The sequence below is a fragment of the Rhinolophus ferrumequinum genome, chromosome 13 (genome assembly GCF_004115265.2).
Source record: "Rhinolophus ferrumequinum isolate MPI-CBG mRhiFer1 chromosome 13, mRhiFer1_v1.p, whole genome shotgun sequence".
NCBI lineage: Eukaryota > Metazoa > Chordata > Mammalia > Chiroptera > Rhinolophidae > Rhinolophus > Rhinolophus ferrumequinum.
The window spans coordinates 21748285-21770911 of NC_046296.1; the positions used below are offsets into that span (position 1 = coordinate 21748285).

General features: G+C 38.2%; 1 protein-coding gene across 1 annotated transcript; it reads right to left on the bottom strand.

The window, feature by feature from the left end:
* Window positions 1-12660: 12660 nt before the first annotated feature.
* GKN1 (gastrokine 1) lies at window positions 12661-17890 on the bottom strand. The gene is made up of 6 exons (XM_033125604.1): window positions 17853-17890; window positions 15818-15871; window positions 15591-15728; window positions 14543-14653; window positions 13472-13619; window positions 12661-12755 (listed from the first exon to the last, which is right to left on the bottom strand). Exons 1-6 carry the CDS (start codon window positions 17862-17864, stop codon window positions 12661-12663), a joined length of 558 nt encoding a protein of 185 aa, XP_032981495.1. The 5' UTR covers window positions 17865-17890.
* Window positions 17891-22627: the final 4737 nt, after the last annotated feature.

A 22627-nucleotide genomic window follows, 5' to 3' on the forward strand; every position in this document is an offset into this window, starting at 1 on the left:
TCACTTGAAGAAAAGGGCTGTAATTGCATTTCGTTTCCAGGAATGTTGATGGGTTCCTGTGGACATCCCCCATGCTCTGAAGGGTGAGGGTTCAAGGGGAGGTGAGATGCTGCCAGACCCACTGGGGCCTTGCCAGCACCGTCAGGCCCTGTCCAGCTGTCTACCCAGAGGCCTGTGCTCCTCAGAGCTTGTGAAATAGCACAGCTCAGTGCAGAGTTCTGGAGAGTCAGATTCTCAGAGTGCCTCTTGAATATGGCGTTAAATATGTTTGGGGTCAAAGGCAAAGTTTGTCTACTAGTCGGAAGCCTAGGGTCATTTCAGTCCATCTGAGGCTGAGTCTCCCTGAAGGGGGTAAGATGGGGAAATGTACCTGTGTGCAGAACTCTGAACAGCCATCCCCTTTCAGCCCCAGGGAGAACTTAAACTTGTGTGTCCACTTCTCTCCAAGTTGCTGCTAAACTAATTCTGTTGACTCCTCACACTATGGACACCCTCCCCATCTTTGAAGTAAAATAGGCTGAAGAGGGAGATGAGTTGATGCTAAAACATTCGTCCAAGGGCTTCGACAGTGCTAGAAGGGGAGGCAGGACCAGCACCAAGAGTGGGCTGTGATGAGTTTGGGGGTAAAGGGAAGATTGTGGAGTGGCAGGTCCTCGTCCACCAAGGTCCTGCGTGGCCTCAGTGGTCAGAGGAGATAATAGCATTGGTTAGTATTCTGGTCATCTAGTGCTACAAAATAAACCATCCCCAAATGTAATGACTTCAAACATTAATTTATTATTGCTCATGGTTCTGTGGGTTGACTGGGGCTCAGCTGGGCACCGCTCATTTGGGGTCTCCCACATGGTTGCAGCAAGATATGAGCTGGACTTCCGTCATCCAAAAGATCAACTGGGTTGGATGTTCGATATGGCTGGCAGCTGATACTGGCTGGCAGCTGGGAGCTCAGGTCGGGTGTTTAATTGTAACATGTCTGTGTTCTCTCTGTGTGGCTTGGGCTTCTTATAGCTTGGCGACTGGGACAGCAAGTCTTACGTCTGACTCTTAGAAGTCTCAGAAGGTCACTTCTGCTTCTCTGTATTGGTCAGGGGAAGACACGTCAGGCAAGCTTAGATCTGCAAGGAGAGAATTAGATTCTGCTTTTTGATGCAGGAAAAGCATCCCTAATAGTTAGGTAAGGAATTGATGGAGGCCATATTTCAGGAGTCTGTCATAGCCTGAATAGACTTCAACCAGAGAATGACAGTGGTGGTGGGCCTAGAATGTATGTAATAGAATGAAACAAATGATTATTAAATGCTTACTCTACCTGAAATCTTTTGCATACATTATTACATTGAATTTTTTTAAGAAACCTATGCAGTAGTGGGGCAGATTGATTTTTTGGCTCCAATTCTTCACTCTTCTCTGGGTCCATGCTCTTTGTCATGTAATGTTCCAGTGCTTCTTACATGAGAAGTACACAAGGGGATTACTTTCCTGTACCTTGACTTTTGGCTTGGCCATATGACTTACTTTGGTTCATGGGATAATAGTAGACGTGATGAAAACAGGGGTTTGCCGTGTGCTTGTTTGGTTGGCATGTTTCTCTTGCCATGAGTAAAGTTTCTCCCAGGGTGATGCTGTGTCTTCCACCTGGAAGCCAGAATGAGGCATGTGGAGCAGACCAGAGCCAGCTGGATTCATAATGTGAAGCAGAGATGTTCAGGCAAGCCCAGCCTGAGGTCAGCCAATTCCCAGCCAGCTGACCATAGATGGGTGAAAAATAAATGCTTGCTTGTGAACGCTACTGGGATTTTGTAGTTGTTCATAATAATTGACTAAGACAGTAAGCATTATTAGCTCCATGTTTTTTTTTTTCTGGAGCCTGAGCAGTCAATTAACTTACCTAAAGACCAGTTTCTGAATTGAGCTCTGCTTAATCCAGCAGCTCACACTGTCTGCTACACTGGTACTATATGCGATGTGTTAAGGCAGGTCTGAGCAAGCTCCAACACAGTCCTGATGGACATAGGGTGGGGAGTTGGAGGGGTCTAGTTTCTAGGGATTTAAGTGGAAAGTCTCCTCCCTGTATTATTTTCTTAGAGATTGCTGAGAATTTTGATCTTGGGGTGTGTGTGTAAGTTAGGAGGGGGTGGGGGGTTGCTGTGCTGAGTTTCACTGTTTTTTGAGCTATTTCCACTGAAGAGATGAACAACTAAGGAGGCAGTATCCATCTATAGAGCTCAAGCATGAAAGACAGCATTGTTGATTTGGCTGCCTTGTGTGCTTTGCAAAAAGACTCCAAAGGCCCTGAGAGAGCATTGGTCTCATAGAGATGAACTCTGCATGTGTGTGTGTGCATGTGTGTGTGCACGCGCACACATGTGACAAGGGTGGATAGGGACTGGGACCCTGTACCCTAAAGCTCTAACATTTGATATTCTTCACAATGAAAACAAACAGAGGACTTGACATTCATTTAAGACTTAGCTTTTAATATTTACACAGATTATAGCTCCCTCTTTTATATCCTATGCTTGTTCTCTCAGTGAATGATATTATGTGAGTAAATGTATGAGGGAAAAAGCACTGGACTCATATATTTATTTTGAAATAATTTTAGACTTATAGAGGAGTTGTGAAGATAATACAGAGAGTTCTTATGTGGCCTTTAACTCACTTCCTCTCATATGAATGATCATCTTACATAATTATGGCACAATGATTGAAACTGTGAAATCAATGTTAAGACAATATTAAAAAGATAATGTTAAATAATATTAAGAACTAAAAATACTCTGCCATAAAAAAAGATGAAATAGTACCACTTCCGAAAATATGGATGGATCTTGAGATTATTATACTAAGCAAAATAAGTCACACAGAAAAAATTGAGAACAATATGATTTCACCGATATGTGGGCTATGAAACTGAAAGCAACAAAGGAACAAGACAAACGAATAAAGAAACATAAACTCATAGACACAGACAATAGTTTACTGGAGGTGGCGGGTGGTAGAAGAGGGTAAACGGGATCAAATATATGGTGATGGAAGGAAAACTGATTCTGGGTGCTGAACACACAATGTGATATATAGATGTATTACAGAATTGTACACTTGAAACTTATGTAATTTTACTAAGTATTGTCATCCCAATACATTTTAATTAAAAAAAAAAGAAATAGAAAAAATAAAAGAACTAACATTGTCAACAATATTATTACTAACATATAGATTTTATTCGGATTTTACCAGTTTTTTCTTCAATGTCTGCCTTTCTGCTCCAGGATACAATCCAGGAGACCACATTGCATTTAGTCATCATATCTCCTTAGTCTTCTCCAATCTGTGACAGTTTCTCAGTCGCCTCCTAGAAAGTTGAATTGGGTCTTTCCAAAAGATGTGTCCAAGCTCTAACCCCTGGGCCCACAAGTGTGACCTTATTTTGGAAATAGGGTCTTTGCAGACGTCAGTAAGTTAAGGATCCCAGGATAGGATGATCTTGGATTTAGGGTGGGCCCTAAAGCCAATGACCAGTGTCCTGATAAGAGAAAGAAGAGGAAGATTTGAGACAGAGAGACATATTAGGAAGAAGGTCATATGAAAACAGAGGCAGAGACTGGAGTGATGCTGCCACAAGCAGAGGAATATCAGGAGCCACCAGAGGCTGGAAGAAGCAAAGAAGGATTCTTCCCACAGCCTTTGTAAGGAGTGGAACCCTGCTGACACTAATTTTGGACTTCTGGCTTCCCAAATTATGAGAGTATAAATATCTGCTATTTTAAGCCACTGGGTTTGTGGCAATTTGTTGTAGCAGCTTCGAGAAACTAATACAAGGGCTTTGCCCCTTTGGGAGGGTACTATCAGATAATTTGTAAAATTCCCATTAGTTTGAGTTTACCTGATGTTTTCTCATGATTATGTTGGGGTGATAGACTTGGGGGAAGAATGCCAGAGAGATGAGGGCACATCGTATCAGAGGGTACGTGATATCAACATGACTTAGTACTGCCGATGTTTGCCTTGATCCCTTAGTTAAGGTGCTGTCTGTCAGGTTCCCCCACTGCAAAGTTATTATTTTTCCCTTTCCGTGCTCTATTTGTGAGAAACAAGTCACTGAGTCAACCCCCACTCAAGGGCAAGGAATTAGTTCCTCCTCTGTAACTTTACATTCTACTTTGAATCCTGGAGATGACACGCATTCCTTTTAAATATATCTGGAATGTTTTTTAAAAAATTGATCATTGCCTAGGTTATCAAATTTGTAAACGTTATTATCTCCATAGGACTGCCTTCACTTCAGATACCAGCTGCAAGTCTGGGAGTCTCCAGACCACTCTCATTTCTGACCAGCTGGCTATAAATTCAGGGGTTCTCACTACCCTCTTAGGTTCAAAATTTCATTAGTATGACTCAGAACTCAGGAAAGCACTATACTTATGATTATAGTTTATTATAGTAATGGGATACAAATCAGAACGAGTCAAAGAGATGCGTAGGGTTAGGTTTGGGAGGGACCCAGTCATGCAGCTTCCTTTGTCCTCTCCTCTGTAGAGTCAGGATTGTGATCCTCTTGGCACATTGACGTAGAGTATTGCCAACTAGGAAAGTTCACCCAAGCTTTGGTGTCTTTAGCTTTTTTGGGGGCATTATTAGGTAGGCATGATTGATTGAATCATTGGTCATGTGACTCAATCTCCAGCCTCCTTACCTCCCCTGAGGTCAGGCTGATATCCTCACATGGTATGTCTTTCTGGCACGACCAGTCCCCATCCTAAGTCATCTCCTTCACATAAAAAGTCTAGGGGTCCACTATGAATCATCTCATTAGCATAAACTATCAGGTGTGCTCTGAGGGGATCACTGTGAATAACAAAGATGTTCCTATTACTTGGGAAATTACAAGGGTTTAGAGACTACCTCCCAGCAACCTGGGACAGAGGCGAGCAATATTCTTTATTACACACCAGCCTATCTAATAAAAAATACAACTCGTTTCTCACCTCAACTTTCCATTGATGGTTTTCCTTCTTCCTTCATGTTATTCTGTTCCTTTCTTAACAGTTACCATCATTATTCATAGTGTGTATTTATTTGTTTATTTATTGTTTTTCTCCACCACTGGAATGTAAACTTCATGAAGACAGACACTTTAATTGCATATTTTTCCTGCTTTATCTCCAGTTCCTAGAAAAGTCCGTCATATAGGAAGGGCTCAATAATACTTGTTAAAAAATGAATGGGTGAATGAATGAATGAATAGCGTAAATATAGAGTTGCAAATGGGATGTGATATTGTTGAGGAAACTGAGCTATAGATTTGTTGTCTGGTTTGAATCTTGTAGACCAAGATAATACTAGGGAAGAAGATGGTTAAAACAGACCCAGTCTAATTTGAATACCTGGGTAGAAGGGATTTAAATGTAAGGTTTGGCATACTTCTTCTTATGCTTAAATTTGGTGTACTTCCTGATATTCTTGATTGGTTATTATCAACTTTTGAATATTCGGGAAGTGTAAAACTCAGTTAATACGTATATGTACCTATTGATATGAAAGTTCCTTGGAAAAATTGATTTTAGTTTAAAATTTGTTAGTGAATGTTCTGGAAGGATTCAACTACTGAAAGTTTGGTTTAAACTATTTAGTTACGTCATAAGTGCAGTTGGGAGACCAGAAAGATACTCTAATCATGGGCAGGGACTTATCTAAAATATTTTCTGTTAATGTTTCTCTCTTAGAGTCAGACTTACAACAGGATATTATCTGCTCATCTCTGGTGCCTCTTGGGGTTATGAAATCACTAAAACTTCTAATGACTCTGTCTGCCAGTTCTGTGATTCCTGCATCTCCTCCTGACTTCGGGTGAGCAGAGGTGCTAGGGCGAGCCGTAGTTTGGATTGTTACTCAGGTTATCCATAAATCCAAACAAAACTGAAAATGGGAAACTGCACAGCAGGCCTCCAAGCAGTGATTTAGAGTCCTGTGGAGAGCAGGGCTCAGCCCTGGCACAGGCTGAGGAACAGCAGCTTCTCTCTGCAGACCTCTTGGCATCCTGGTGTTGAATGAACTCATTTTCACTTACGCCCCTCTTTTGGGGACAGGGGTCAAAGGCTGAACGAACGTTTGGAACCACCAGCCTCAGAGCTGAGCAAGAGATGAGAGATCTCTGCCTTATATTGAAATAAAACAGCAGTTTCTTTCCATCCACTCAGGTCTACCCTCTTATTGTTTTCATAACATTATCTTCCTGTACTTTTGACTTAAAAATTATAATTAAATATTAAGTACAAAAGGCTATTTAATAACATATGTAAAGCATAAAGAATAATGATACAACACACACCCGTGAACTCCCCATTCCTCAATCTAGTTTGAGAAAGAGAGAAAGCATTACCACTACCGTGGAAATCTTCCATTTGTCCCTCCATGAACCCTTCTTTCCCTCTCAGGGGTACACAATTATGCAAAATTTTGTGTTATCATTCCCTTGCGTTTAGTCAAGTTTTATCACATATGCATGTGTTTTTAAAATATGTATGTTGTTTTGCCTGTTTTGGGGCTTCATATAAACACAATATATTTTGCTTTTTGGACTCAAGCTTATTTTTTCAGAGAGTCATCTGTGTTGTGCGTCACTGTGATTAATTTATGGGGTTTTTTGATGATGTTTAGTATTATACTAAATAAACATCATGATTTATTATTCATCTATTCTACTGTTGGCAAATACTTAGACTGTTTCTAGTTTTTTGCTGTTCCAAACACTGCTGCAATGAACATTCTTGTACATATTTCTGGATGCCCATGTTCAAGAATTTCTCTAGGATATACAGAGGGTGCCAAAAAAATGTATACACATTTTAAGAAAGGAATCTTGTATTAAAATTGTAATACTCAATATATACCGATAACAAAAGATGAATACAAGTCACGTTTGACTTCTGCAATTACAAGAGGTGCTCAAAGTGGTTACCATCAGCGTCCAGACACTTCTGATTATGGCAAACTACTGCTTGAGCAACATTGACCAAAGTGTCCACTTTTATACATTCTTTTGGCACCCCTAGTATACTTAAGAGTAGAATGGTTGGGTCACAGATAGTCACATCTTCAGCTTATTAAACAATGCTTAATTGTTTTCCAAAGAAGTTGTATCAATTCATGCTTGCCCTGGCTTGTTTTTGTTACTCAACACCCTCTCTAACACCTGATATTAGACTTTTTCATTGCCAGTCAGATAGATATGAATCGATATCTCATGATTTAACTTACATTTTCCTTATTACTAAGGAAGTTAAGATATCTTCTTATCTAGATTCACCATTCATGAAACCTATTCATGTCCATTTTTCTATTAGTTATTTATCTTTTTCTTATTGATATGTAGGAGTTCTTTATATAATTTTTATACTAATCCTTTATATAGTTTATGTGTTGTAAATATCTCTGCTAGTTTATGGCTTGTCTTTTTATTCTATTTTTGGTCTCTTCAGACATTCTTATTTTTAATGTAGAGAAATTTATCAATACATTTTATAACTATATAAACTTTATATAAACTTAAACTTTATATACATCTCTCACTAATCATAAAGTTGTATCTTCTAAGGCTTTTAATTTTTCTTTTCATATTTGTTTTCAATATCCTTGGAATTAATTTTTTAATACATGTCAAGTGGGGGTCTGGTGTCACTTTCTCATTTCTTTTTATTCCATATGGCTACCTAATTATTTTAACACCAGTTGTTTAAAAGTTCATCTTTTTCCCATAGACCTACAATGCAAACTACATCTATTTTAGTCGTCTATAGATGTATGGATCTATTTGTGTGCTTTCTATTTTGTTCCATTGATGTATTTGCATATCCCAGTACTCATATCATATTGTCTTAATTACTATGTCTTCTTAATAATTTTGATGGGTCATATTCACTCATTTTGTTGTTCTACATCAGTAACTTGGCCCTTTCAGGAAGAGTTTGAGATTTTTGCCTTACTTGAAATCTAAAAATTTAGTGTACCATAATTTCATGAATGAGACTCCTGGGTAAGAGACAAATGACATTATCACTAGTGGCACAACAAATAGTGTGAGTGTGAGCATGTTGGTGTCAGTGCCCTTTGCCCACATGTTCCAAGGGTAATGCATTATGGACCCAGCTGGATGCTTGCACACACAGTGGGTTGCTTTACAGAGAGGACCCTGAGCTTAGAGAATTCAAATTTATATAATAGACAGTCCATATGCCTGCTTTTTGTTCTAAAAAGAGACAATATGTCTATCTCCCAAGGCTGTTTGCTATGCAAACATCGTTGTAAAAATCGTAGGGAACAAAAGGCAGGTCATTGCCTCTCCTCACAACATGTATAGAAACAAACGATCTGTGAGGAATTGTCTCTCCACTGGCCACTTAATCTTCCATGTATAATCTAAATTGAACTTGTTATGTAGCCCATACGCGTATACACACACATGATCTGTGGGAATTTATTTTTAATTGCATTAAATCTACAGATTGAGGTCGAGCTGACATTCTTATACTATTGAATCTTCTAATTCATCACCATGGTTTATCTGTATTTATTTAGTCTATCTTAATGTCTCTCAATAAAGTTTCCATAGAAGTCTAGCATATCTTTTGTTTAATTTATTACTTAATAAGACCCCCTTCTATCTTGCCTCAAATTCCTGCGATTTCTTCCTATTTTACTCAGAATCCTACCCAAAGTTCTGCCAATTGCCTGCAAGTCTCTTCATGATCTGGTTTCTCTTACCTCTTTGCCCTCATCTTTTTGCTCTCTGTTTTGCTCATTCTGCTTCAGCCACACTGACCTCCTTGCTGCACTTTTCATATGCCAGGCACACTTCTGCCTTAGGCCTTAGCACTGGTATTTCTTTGGCCCATAATGTTTTTCTGCCAGAAATGTGGGCATGGAGAACTACTTTATCTCTTTCAGTCTTTGTTCAAATGTCACCTTCCCAATGATGCCTAACCTAAATACCTATTAAAATTTGCAAGCTGCGTCTTCCTGCTTGGCATTCTTGATTCCCCTTACTGTGCTCTACATTTTCCCCTTAGTATTTATAATTTTCTATCATACTAAATAATAGTACATAATACTATCCTACCAAATATCCTACTGTTTATTTATGTATCTGTTTGTGTATTAATTATGTTTATCATTTGTTTCTGCCTCCTCTAACTAAAATGCTAGCTACGTTAGGCAAAGACCTTTGCATTTTTATTAGCTGATGTATTTCAAGTGTGTGCAATAGTGCTATGCATAGAGCAGGTATTTAAGAAATATTGTTAAATAAATTAACTAATCTTTCTTAGGTATGTCATATCTTTTGCTGCTATTATAAATGTTATTTAAGCAATTAAAGTTTCTATATGTTTGCTGAGGATGTACAGAAATGCAATTATTATTTGATAGTTATTTTTGTACGCATGAACCATTTAGATATTCTGACTCCCATAACTTATCTATAGAGGCATGTGTTTTTCACAGAAAACCATGTCATCTGAGCATAATAATCTTTCTTCCTTCCTTCTTTCCTTCCTTCCTTCCTTCCTTCCTTCTTTCCTTTCTTTCTTCTTTGCTTCTTCCCTCCCTCTCTCCTTCCTTCTCTCTTTCTTTCTTGTCTTTATTTATGTTTACTATTTCTTTTTCTTGCTTTACTAACTGTCAGTACAATATTTCTAGAAGCTGTTTCTTGTCTTAACAACGTTGCTTTCATTATTTTACATGATGCTTACAGTAGATTTTAAAATATGATTTAATGAAGTTTCTTTTAATTCCAAAGTTTCTAAGAATTACTTATTTATCATGAATGAATATTCAATTTTATTGTGTAAGTTTGCTGCTATTGAGATACATCATCAGATTGTTGTCTTTGGATCTTTTAATGTGCCAAATGACATTATTAATGTCCTAATATCAAACCAATGGGTATTGCTAGAAAAAAATCTAACACAGTCATACTGTATTATCTTCTACATTTTGCTCAGTTGACTTCTATCATTTTGTTAAGACATTTTACATCTATCTTCATGACTGAGATTGCCGTGTACTTTTGTTTCATACAATCCCTGTCAAGTTTTGCAATCAGCTTAATAATATTCTCATGAAATGGCTTGGAGAGTATTCCTTTTTTCTCCCTTATACACTTGAATAGCTTTATACAATTAGAATAATCTGTATTTTCATTGTTTATTGAATCTCAGTGTAAATACCATTTTGGCCTAGAATTTTCTTACGTAAAGATTTTAAACTTCTGAACTAATTCCTTCACTAGTTATAAAATTATTAAGGCTTTATGTTTTTTCTTGAGTGTGCTTTGGTGAGTTTGTTTTTTAGACATTCAATGTACCTAAGCTTTCAAATTTATTGATATAAAATTGTTTACAATATCACTTTATTAACATCTTAATATCTGTGGCATCTGTAGCTTAACATTTTTTTTTTCATTCCTAGCATTACTTGTGATTTATATTTTTTTAAATTTCTGGTCAATTTTACTGTAAGTTTGTTAATTTTATGCCTTTTCAAAGAACCAATTTTTGACATTGTTGAGTCTTACTATTGTATATTTGTTTTCCATGTTATTAACTTCTGATATTGTCAATATTATTTCTTTCCTCCTATTTACTTTGGGTATTTTGTGCTTTTCCCTCACTTTTAAAGTTGTGTGTTTGATTCAATTTCTAGCCTTTCTTCTTTTATAAAATGAACTTTTAAGACTAAATTGTTATAGCTGCTACTCACAAGATTTTGATATGAAATGCTTTCATTATTGCACAGTTCAAAATACACTCTATTTGTCATGATTTTTTCCTTGGCTTATGTGTTATTTAGAAGTATGCTGCCTAATTTCAAAACAAATGGAACTATCTTGTTTTATTCAGAGGATAGTTCTATCTTAAACTGAAGTCAGAAAAATGTGTTCTTTATGATACTAATTATTTTAAACTTTTTGAGATCTGATTTATCCCTCAATATATGATCAATATTTGTAAATGTTCCATATATGCTTAAGAAGAATATGTATTCTGTAGTGTTCTATATATGTTCATTAAAATAAGCTTGTTAATTGTATTAACATTTTTTATATCCTTAAATGTTTTGTCTATAAGTTAGAAAACAATATATGTTAAACATCTTTAGTATAGCAAGATTGTTAAATTCTCTGAAATTTTTAGTTTTTCCTTCATATATTTTGATAGGTATATATCATCTAGAATTTGTATATCTTCCTAGAGAATTTAATTGCTTATCCTAAAACAGTGACTAGGCAATACTTCTATGAAACATGGGATTCACCAGTTCCCAAAAGTCATCCACATGACATTGTATCCAGTTTATGAGTTTTATTTATTTTTTTTACTCGGAGTTGGGCAGTATCTAAGATTTTTTGATCTTTGATGAGTCTTTGACAGGCTTCCACATCTCATGACTTCAGGATATTTTGGAAATTCTATTACATTGGTAGTACACTTCATGTGAACAGCAATGAAATTGTCTCAAGCTAAAGAAAATTATTATAATTTCCTTCCAATTAAGATGGCAAATATTGGTGTTTTTTTTTTTTTTTCAAATGGTGGGAATTAATGTCTTTAGTCTTGTTTGGTAGGGTTATTTAAGGCTATCCCACCTGAAGACATGAAAATACTTTAGATATCCTTTTATGGCATCAAGGATTTAAAAAAATGTGTGAGAGCAATTTTTAGAAATGAATTGTAGTTTTATATTGTAATACATAACATTTGAAATCTCTATTTTCTCTGAGATCTTTTTCCTTCAGGGGAGACCTCGGTGCTGTCAGTGTACCATGTTACTTCACTTCCATGGCCTTCAAAAAACGAAGGTCATGAACTTTTGAACCAAACAGGGTGAAGGAAAATTAGAATTGGGATTCAAAAGTCTTAGACATTACTTCTTAAGCTGGAAAGAAGTGTAAACACGGGAGATGAGGCTAACATTTTGGTTCAGCCATCTTCTGTCATGAGTACAGAAAAAGCTATCTGCAAGATGGAAAGAAGAGGAAAGCAGAATTTAGAGAGAAGCATAGATAAGCTAACACATGGCTTCAGGGAGTGACAAGGAGACTTGGGTCTTGGTGTCAATATAGTTTCTGGCTCCAGTTTCTTTGATACCAGTTGCTTTTCTTGCCCTAAGATTATTGTAGATATTCTAACATCCTCGCAATAACCACCCCTCCTTTTCTGACCTAAACTACTTTGAGTGGATTTTGGCCCTAGCTGATCTGAAGTGTTACAGTGCATATCAACTATACAGCAGTCTTCAGAGCAGTCAGATGGTCTTGGCACCATTCCCAGAGCTGTGGTGAGTAGCATCTGCTGCATCTGAAGGAGTTCTTTATAAGGGACAGGTCCTGCGTAGAGGCTAAGAGTTGGGTTTAATGCACTTCGACAACTTGCTACAACCACATTGCTCTTTTGATCCTGTGCATTCCCAATGGAAGTATAAGGAATTTTAGGTTAAACTAAATTCAGTGCTAAATCGGTTTATTGAAATTTAAAGAAACCAAACATAACTAGGAGAAAACATTTCAGAATGACATGATAAAAACCAGTAGAACCCATATTTTTCTGCATAGAATATTCTGATATTCTACAGCAACTGGTATTCCACAGCAACTTTTTTTGTTCAGTTTTCCTCTGTTTCTCCACAGAAGGAAGCATTCAAAATCCAGAGTATATTAACATTGAAGCACTTTCCTGAGTAGAACAACAGGCTTGCTCCTGATAAAAAAAGAACAAAACAATATCAATGTCTTTTCAAGAACTCTTTTTTTGGGGGGAGGGGACAGACATTGGGGAAAGGGGTGTCACACATTTTCCAAACTAGCTCTGCAACAATTTTAAGATCTAGTTAGGTAGCTATGATGATTAAATCAATTGATTCAAAGATCTGAAAAGTTGCTGTTAGGTTAGGTTCCTAGGTCGATACTTCGTTTTTGTGTAAGTTATTCTTTGAATGTCCAGAATTTAAGTAATTGTTTGAGCTATTAAAAGTCAACAAATTCTGTTGGCATTGTCCTTTCATTTAGTGGCTCATGTATTTCTTCATTCAAAGAAATAGAGACATTCAATGTTTTGAATGTACTCTAGATTCATCCTTGAAAAGCAGTATTTCAGAATGCTTAAGAGCACAGAATCCACAGCCAAAATGCTGAGGATTGATCTGGGCAAAGTTTTGTGACCTCTCTCTGTGTCTCAGTTTCCTCATCCATAGTGTGAGAACAGTAATAGAACCTATTACATAAGATTGCTGTCAGGAGCAAGCGGTTCACACACATAAATCATGTGGAACAGCGCATAGCATGGAGCAAGTGCTCCATGAGTCTTAGCCTTGATTACCATCTCTGAGTAGTTAGTGTCCTTTGTGGACACACTCGAGAATAGTCTGACAATTCCACCAGCACTAACTTGGAGTGCACAGTAGGTGGACCACTCACCTCGAACCTCTTCAGCCATGTATGTTGGAACCCGCCTGCACATGCTAGCGATGGATTTTCCAAACTCATCCAGGTTGTTGACTTTGTCAGGATTGATTGAGTACATCAGGCCCTTGGGAGGGGGTCCCCCTGGTCCTTTATCCTGAAGCTGAATATGGAGAGGACAGAGGAAAAGGAAGAGAAAAAATGAATGCTAAGCCCAGTGGTTTGTTGAATTGAGGGTTGAATACAAGATCAACAGGCAGTATTGCGTGGCTATAATTTTTCCATAACCAAAATGAAGAAGAACCAATTACAACCATGTATATCTCAAATTTTCTAAGTGTCTCAAGGGATTTAGCTGGTTTGAAACCTCAGCGTCTCATAAAAACAGAAGTCTGAGGATAAATTTATTCTGAAGCTTGGGCCTAGTTTGGTCATCTTAAATTTCTGGGATTGAGCTATATGATGACCAGCTTCTGAGAATGCAGTTTATTTTTTTCTACCTTCTCAAGAGAGGTACCCATTTATCAATTATAGGATATGAACGTAGGCAAACGTTTTAAAGAATAATGGATCCCTTTTCTTCACCTACCGCAACTGGAGTTGCCAGATAAAATACAGGATGCCCAGTTAAATTTGAATTTCAGATAAACAACAAATCATTTTTTAATGTAAATATGTCCTAAATATTGCATAGGATATACTTATGCTAAACCTTATCCATTGCTTATCTGAAATTCAAACTTAACTGGGTATCCTTTATTTTTATTTGCTAAATCTAATAGTCCTAATACAACTCCTGCAGAAAGATGTCCTTGGAGAAGTGCCAACGGTTCTTCATGTCATGAGCAGAGCTTTGTTCCTCTCACAGGAAGGGCTAGATACTCTGAGAGCCTCTGTAGGGGCAGATGTGAGCCATAGCATTTGAGTGTGGTGGCAGCTACTTCTCGGGCACTTACCAATTCTTCTTCCCTTTTTGTGGTGCACACTACAACGTACTGGGGTGAAGAGGAAAGGGCTGGGATCTCCTTTTCTACTGGAGATCATAAGACCTCCCCCAAACAAGAACAGAAAGACTCTTATTTTTACCTTCTTTTCCTTGACCATTGTATCCAAGGCTTGAAGAGAGGGCGTGGCATCTTTGTTCATTTTGTGCACAATGCATGCCTTCTTGTTAAAGAGTCTGATTGCAGCAAAGCCCTGTCAGGAAGGCGGTATATAGTGAGGAGTATGTTCTCCAAGGAGAACTGATTCCTTATCAGAAATCAGTTTCACCAGCAGAGGGAACTGGAACTCTGAGATCATTAAGAACTGGGGTAAGAGTACAGGATCTGGCCCTGTTTTGCAATCATATTTATTGCTACCATTTGTAAGGATAAACCTCCGAGGGCAGAGACTTAGAGTCTGACTTGTTGCTTTATCTTCGTGTTCTCGCATGGTAGGAGACACTCTACATGTCTATTTTGCTAAAATAAATTTTAAAATACTATCATATTTTCATCTCCATTGAGCTTTACAACATTTCAAGGAGGAAGGTAAGACAGGAATTCGTTTTCTAATTGATGAGATGATAAAACTGAAACAATAAAGATTTGGCTTTTTAAGAGTACAAAATTTGTTAACTATGGAGCTGGTAATTGCAGAGTTGGGTCTTCTAACCAGAGCGAAGTGGTTTTTTGCTTCCCTTACCAATTAACATCATCATTTACACTTGCTTTGGTCCTTTTGAATTATAGGTGAAATGTCAATTTGTGATGCTTTAGAAGGAAATTGAAGATAGAATGAGATAGGTTATGTTTTGGCAGCGGTGATGTAGTGAAGGTCTTTCATCATTATGGAGGGGGTCTGCAGGCAAAGCCAAAGGGTATTCATATTTGTCGTCTAGCCCCATGACCCCTTAAACGTAGTGGGTCCTAATGACTGTTCGCTGGTTTGAATTTTAACTGATGGTGGGACACTTATTAATAGCAGTTACAGAGAGGGGGTGAAACTGGGTGAGCAAAATAGCACTTTTACTTATAACTCGATGCTTCTGTGCTGTTAGAATTTTATTATTTTGGTGGTGAGCAGACACGTTTTGTGTGTGCCAAAAGAAACGTCGTCTTTGTAAAGAATAGAAATCATGGCGGCTACCCACAGTATTGTAATCCCAGAGCGTGTGCCAGGAGTCCCAGCCGTTGTTGTTGTCTACATTGGCCACGTTGTGCTCGTTATTGACGCTCACTGTCTGCAGCCCACTTCCACCGCTGTTGTTGCTGTCACCGATGTTGATATTCTGAGGTTTATCAAAAATTGATAATGCTTTAATACCACATTTCTTGGGCAATACAGTTTGGTAACACAATTTGAAAAAGTGAGACTTACATATTGGGCAAAGGCAGGAGTCAGGAAGACGCCAAGAAGTCCGGCAAAGACAATCTGAAATCACACAGAGACATCGGTCTCCTGTTACATGGCAAAACAGTGTCCTTTCTTTCCCTATCCAAGCTTATGGAAAATATTTACTAATTTTACCACTCTGTTGAGTGGCCCGTCTGTTCTTCTTTGACCTTGTACTTTTTTAACCATAGACAGTTTTAATGATAATGTAGAATTGTAGGTTAATTACTTATAGTAATTATGTTTTTTATGATATATACAGAAGGTGCCAAAAAATGTAAGCACATTTTTAAAAAGGAAAACTATTAAAATTGTGATACTCAATATATACCAATATATAAGTCATGTTTGACTTCTGCAATTACAAGAGGTGCTCAAAGTGGTTACCATCAGAGTCCAGATGCTTCTGATTACGGCAAACTACTGCTTGAGCAACGCTGACCAAAGTGTCCACTTGTGTACGTTTTTTTGGCACCACTGGTAGTTTTAGAATTTTTAATGTGGGTCTTATGAAAAAACTAACGAAATGTTAGTATATTGAAAAAATAAAGTTGAAAATGAATAGCATACATGATATGAAAAATGGTGATAAGTTCTAAAGATCGCATCTGAAAATGATTTAAGTTAATTTTCCTATTTGATCTGGAAATCAAACAGGAATGATTTTCAGATAAAAGGATTGATCTGAATGCTTTCCTTCCTTCCTAGACCTCCACAAGGCAGAAGTAGTCTTCAATTTTTTTAAATTTTTTAACTTTTTAAAAAGCAACAGATAAGTAAGCAGATTAGATACTGGTGCTGACAGGCCAAGGATAGAGTGTCTGGCTCTCAAGTGTGGTTAGCAGAAGGGAAGACAATAACTGTCCCAGTGCCTGATTTAGTCATTTGTCACCAGGTACATGACATTGCTTATCACCGAGCTTTATGCAGGGTTCCTGATTCTGAGCACCTATTCTCATTTCCTTTGCTGGGGACAAAATGGTTTAAGAACTGCATTGGTGATTCAAGGTAATTTTCTTTTATTTGTTTAATTTTTCTCCTGATAGCTAAAGGAGGAAGTAAACATTAGTCTCCCAAAAAAAAAAAAAGAGTCAAGAGGTAAAAGACATTTTAGAGAACTACTAGTACAATTCGGTCCTTTCACAGATGAGGAAATTGAGTTTCAAAAGTCACTTAAGTGACTTGACTAAGTTTGCATTGGCCAAGGTTGTACCTCTTGTTCAAGGCAGAACTAGGAGACATCCACGTCTGACCTCTTTTTTTCTAAATTGTTGCTATTAGAACTTATTTCTAGATAATGATTTTACACTAGCAACTCCATTATGAAGCAGAGTCTGCCGTAATATATTTCAGTATTTAGCATATTGAAACACGAAAATACTTACCTGATTGCAACCCCTGTGCATGCTGTTATAAGAGACACATGTTACCACCAGTTATTTTTGCAGAATTTTGTGGTCCACCTGTTATATTCTCAGCCTTTTATCTGGAACCACAGGTGAGATGCTACACTAGCTTCATGCTTTAGATATTTACATAAATAAATGACTACGTACAGGGTCCAAGCCAAATTGTTCTTATTTGGAGGTCCATTTGACAGCAGAGAATGTGACAGTAAGTTTCTCACTCATGTCTTTTGATGATATGCTTTTTATCTTGCCTGAACATACTCAGGAGTTGGGTAAAAGAGGAATTCAAGAATGTGAGGAGAGAAAAATCAGGCATTTTCTAGGGCTTAGGGACTGCTTGCTCTTTGCCCAGACTTAAATCAGAAGATCTGGAAAGTAATTTCATTTAAGATAGCATGGTATAAGAGGCTGACACAACTGTTTAATCCAAGTATAACTATCTTTCTCTATAGAGATGTTTATAAATGTCACAATTCCATGAAAAAAAAAGATTTTTTTAAACAAAAATTTTCATTACGGCAATATTGTTGTAAGAAGCAGATTCCCTTAGCTCAGAATGTTAACAGTCTCCTAATATATGGTAATAAATTCAAAAGGAAAAGTCTACTCACTGTGAGCTTCATGTTGGCGTCACGAAAGTGATGGAATGGAGAAGAAGGCAGGCATGGACTCAGGCAAGAAGCCTTCTCATATTTGTACTTGACATGGAATTACTCAAACTAGGTGTGACCAGGTGGAGTCAAAGACTCCAAAGATAACTTCCTTCATTTTCAATATCTGTGTCATAATCCAATGTACCATTCTTGGCACATTGTAATATCTGCCTGGTTAGCAAGACACTTTGACATGGAGTTAATCTGACTCATCATTTGTTGAAGCTGAAGATAATCACAACAAACTCAATATGATTTATGATAACTTTTGGTCCAAATGAAGTGTGGGTGTGGGTATTTTATATCTTGATATTACTCAGATTCAGAAAAGGAATAATCCCTAAAATCAAACAAGATCACAGATGAGAAACCTTGGGCACACTGGGCCTTCCAGATAGCAGCTCCTGTAAGAATGTGGGCATGACTTCCTCTTCTTACCTTTACCTGAGCCCATTGTGATGGTTTCTCTTAGGCTAAACGTGTTCTATTAGCTACTCCCACCAAACCCATCCTCTTTTCTGCAGTTCTGAGCTCTCTCCATGATAGTACCACACATCCTGTTAGACAACCTAAGGGCTGTCTTTGGCTCATTGTTCTTACCACCACATCCAGTTAGTTACTAACCCTTGTGATTTCATCTCAGAAATGCCTCTCATCTTTGGCCTTGGCAATAGCTCCTCTCACCTAGACTTTTACAATAGTTACAGAATTGATCCCTTTAGTCACCGGTCTTGCATTTCAGTGCATGACTCTGTCATGCTTAGACTCTTTCACTGGCAGCCTATGAGATAAACTTCATCCAGTTTCCTTTATTGTAACGTTCCCAAAGGCTCCCTATCTGTACTTGTCACTCTCTGCCAGGGGTGGGAAGCAGATGTGTGAAGAGGTCTCCCTCTGCTTCAGGGACTGTCACATCGCTGCAGAATCAAAGAGTGGACAACACAGTGCCTTTATACCCAGCCACGGGTAGTCATTTTAATACATGGGTGAGGTGCCTGCTCTACTTTTCTCATGTCATACCTTACCAAGTACTTGAGGTTGACATTTTCTATAGTGAGCCTGTGAAATGCTGGTCTGGAAGATGCTCCATGACAAATAAACAGAGAGATACAGTTCAGGATCCAATAATCTCTCTCTTGGAGATTGACAATTGACATTCACATATCAAATATACTAAGAAATCTGTAGGGCAGAAATCTACAAGTTTGGACAATTAACTTCGCGAACTTGTTGCAACGATGTTGCTAACCTTTTTTGATATCAGAAGGATTATTCATTATGAATTTGTACCAACTAAACAAATAGTTAATCAAGTTTACTACTTGGAAGTGCTAAAAAGGCTTCATGAAAAAGTTAGATGACCTGAACTTTTCGCCAACAATTCATGGCTCTTGCATCACGACAATACACCAGCTCACACGGCACTGTCTGTGAGGGAGTTTTTAGCCAGTAAGCAAATAACTGTATTGTTCACCCTCCCCACTCACTTGATCTGGCATCCAATGACGTTTTTCTTTACCCAAAGATAAAGGAAATGTTGAAAGGAAAATATTTTGATGACATTCAGGACATCAAGGGTAATATGATGACAGTTCTGATGCCATTCCAGAAAAAGAGTTCCAAAATTGCTTTGAAAAGTAGACTACGTGCTGGCTTTGGTGCTAGGCTCCCCAAGGGGAGTACTTCGAAGGTGACCATAGTGATATTCAGCAATGAGGTACACAGCACTTTTTCTAGGATGAGTTCGCAAACTTAATTGTCAGATCTTGTATGTCATGTTTCATCCAGAATCTCCTAAACGTAAGTGACCATAGACCTTGATTGTTTTTCCTTTTTCTCCTATTAATTTATTTTTTCTAACACCTATTAACATCCCTGGGGGACACCTTCCTTAGGGAAACGACAGTCGTGCTGCCTCTGAGGATGCACCCTGGATTTGAAAATCCATTTGGGGAGCTACTGATTGGAACTAGAAGCCAGGAGACTTACACGTAGATTCTGTTCTGCTTCCTTCTTTCAGCGAATCTTTTTTGTCCTCTAGACCTTAGGTTTTCTATGGGTCAAAGAGAAGAAATTCCTCCTTTGTACAATATTATTTCAGTGGCTCCAAAACCGAGAAGACCCTCTTCCCCTGTGCTTGGTGTAGTATGTGTGAATGTGTGTTTGTGAGTGTGTGGGAGTAGGTGGGGGTAGGGTGGATGGTCAACTTCAATCCTTGTCTCTCATCCAAGGTCAAAAGTCTTAAGGAAACACGAGGTAGCCTCTTGCTCCTTCTCATCCTGAGAGCTGTTTTATGTGTTTCTTGTCCTCCCATAGGAGAAAGACAGAACACGTTCCTGGTCTTTTTGTTTTGTTTTGTCACCTCAATAGAATCTAGAATATGCTGGCACATATACGATGCTCAATAAGCCCATTAAAAAATTGGAATTGCGTAAAGGAGATGTTCAAGCGAGAAAATAAAAAATTCATGATATTCATTTCTGAGGTTTGGAGCCAGCTGGAGAGGTGCTTCCCTACATTGACTATGGTGACACATCAAGGGAGTCCCAGGAAATTGTGTGGCCCTAAGGACCTAGGGTTAGTGTGGGGCAAACCAGCCCATGAGTAAATAGGGCCCACCCTGTCCACAGAGATTGAGGCGGGGTCATGCCAAACACCAAGCCCCTATCATGTTATCTCACAGTACACACCCTAGGCCTCACTTTACCCCATACCCTGTCATGTCGAGTTAGGTGGGAACTCCTTTGTATGGAATAAACAGGGGATACGGTCCATCTATAGCATGCTCTTACTAGATCGGAGGGCCCTTAAAGCTTTCCCACAGAAATCAGACTTTTCTCTGAGTGGAAGGGAAGGTTAACTTCCAGGGCACCTTTTTGTCATTAAATATTCAAGTATTTAAGTATTAAGTATTCAACATTAAGTATTCAAGATTCCCTCTCCTGTATAGACTTGTTAACGGGCTGACCTTGCAGCCATTAACTCCTATGAAGCCCTTAGTAATCTTGTCTTCCCTTTAATTCTTGCCCTATTTTCTGATATTGAGGACTCAGCTGGGCTTTAGCTCATTTGACTTCACACTATAATGTATTTTCTTGTGGAAGCTCCTTCGGGCAGAGATTTTGTCTCAATTGCTTTGGCTTTTTTATTTTATTTTATTTTATTTTTCTGAGCATCTTATATACCATTTTGAAGATCCTTGTAACTGTTCCAAGTCAGGTGGCTCATTGTGAGATCTGAACACACTTCATCACCTTGGGAGAGACGTCTGCCTTCCCACGTTCTCGGATTACTGCCTGCAGCTAAGACTCTAGTTATGGTTCCTGTGGCTACAGCTCCCAGGGCTTGTGGCAGTGGTGTACTTGTATCAAATCTTCCACATATATTTGTGGCCAAGAATGACACATCTAAAGAAATAGCAATAGGGACATGTAAATTAACATTTTAATAATTATTTCTAGAAAGCTTCTAATTCCAGAAAATCTATGCATATTACATAGTCGTTTTTGTATAGGAGAGAAATTCTTTTTAAATTACAGAAGAGTGGAGGAAGTTTTTTCCTATGACATCACAGAGACCTCTCTTTTTGTTATCTCCTCTGGGACCATTGCCTTCCAAAATATATATAACACTGCCTTTCTGTTGCTGCTTGTATGTCTGTCCAGATGCACTTGCCAAACCTTTTGGATCCCCCCACCCCAGAGGCAACCAATGATACATTATATCTCAGAAACGGGAAAAATCTTGAATCTCCTGAGTGATGACTTCATTTTATATAAAATATATGAAAGTAGAGATAAAGAGCATGTTGAACAATCAAACCTGGTTAAGTCCTTCCATTCTGCAAAAGATTTGGAGAAGATATGCCCAAACAAGGGATAGAAATCACAAAGCGATAGTAACGTCCTGCCTTAGGATTATCTCATAGCTAATTCAGAAATAATAACACCTATTCCTGGTTCAGTGTTCGAATTGAAGCAGTTTAGAGAAAACGGTATAAAAGTACTCAGACTTATGGTATGTTTCTTCAACCATAACAGTCAGGCCTGGAAAGGACAAAACTGGTCCTTGGAAGATGAAAATTGGATCCCAAATGATAAGGACAAAAGTACCACAGCTGTGAGGGCCACACCTGGAGCCCAGGTCTCACTGGGTGAGAACCCAGTGGCCCCCTCACTGTAGTGTCTCTCTGGCTTCCCTGGCAGAAGAGGCCAGAGGACTTGCCCTGAGCCACTGAACAATGAAGCACAATTTTGTGAATCACTGAATTTTCTGCGTGGTGGCTGATCCGAACTATTTCCTTTACTACATCCCAGACAGAAAATATAGACATTTGTGTACTCTTTTCACTTCTGGAAGAACACATACTCTGATGAGGAAATTGGATCCTCAGAGATACCTCAGGGAATTTTGAGCTTCCAGATTTCTTCAATCATGCTTTCTTTCTACTCATACCCCCCAGCCTCTAGTTCTCAGAAATGCCTAATAAAAAGTATCTATTGGGACTTACTCTGGGGTGTGCACTTTTCCTTCAAAGGTCTGACTGGGTTTGGATAAAGAACCAACTCCCCTTATGCAGGCCAGGAAAGTTTTTTTCATTTGCTTCTCAGCAATGGGTCACCAGGCCTACAACCCTTTGCTCATTTTCTCATATTGAAAAATAATCAGCTAACAGCAAGTCACCATGCTCCAGCAAATGCAACGCCCCCGTTAAGCACAAGGAGTATAGGAGT

Excerpts from the sequence above, each read along its gene's own strand:
- GKN1 (XM_033125604.1), bottom strand. Across the intron at positions 13,620-14,542 it reads CAATGGTCAAGGAAAAGAAG|CTTCAGGATAAAGGACCAGG; the intron begins GTAAAAATAAGA and ends CTCCATATTCAG. Across the intron at positions 12,756-13,471 it reads CATGGCTGAAGAGGTTCGAG|GAGCAAGCCTGTTGTTCTAC; the intron begins GTGAGTGGTCCA and ends TTTTTTTATCAG.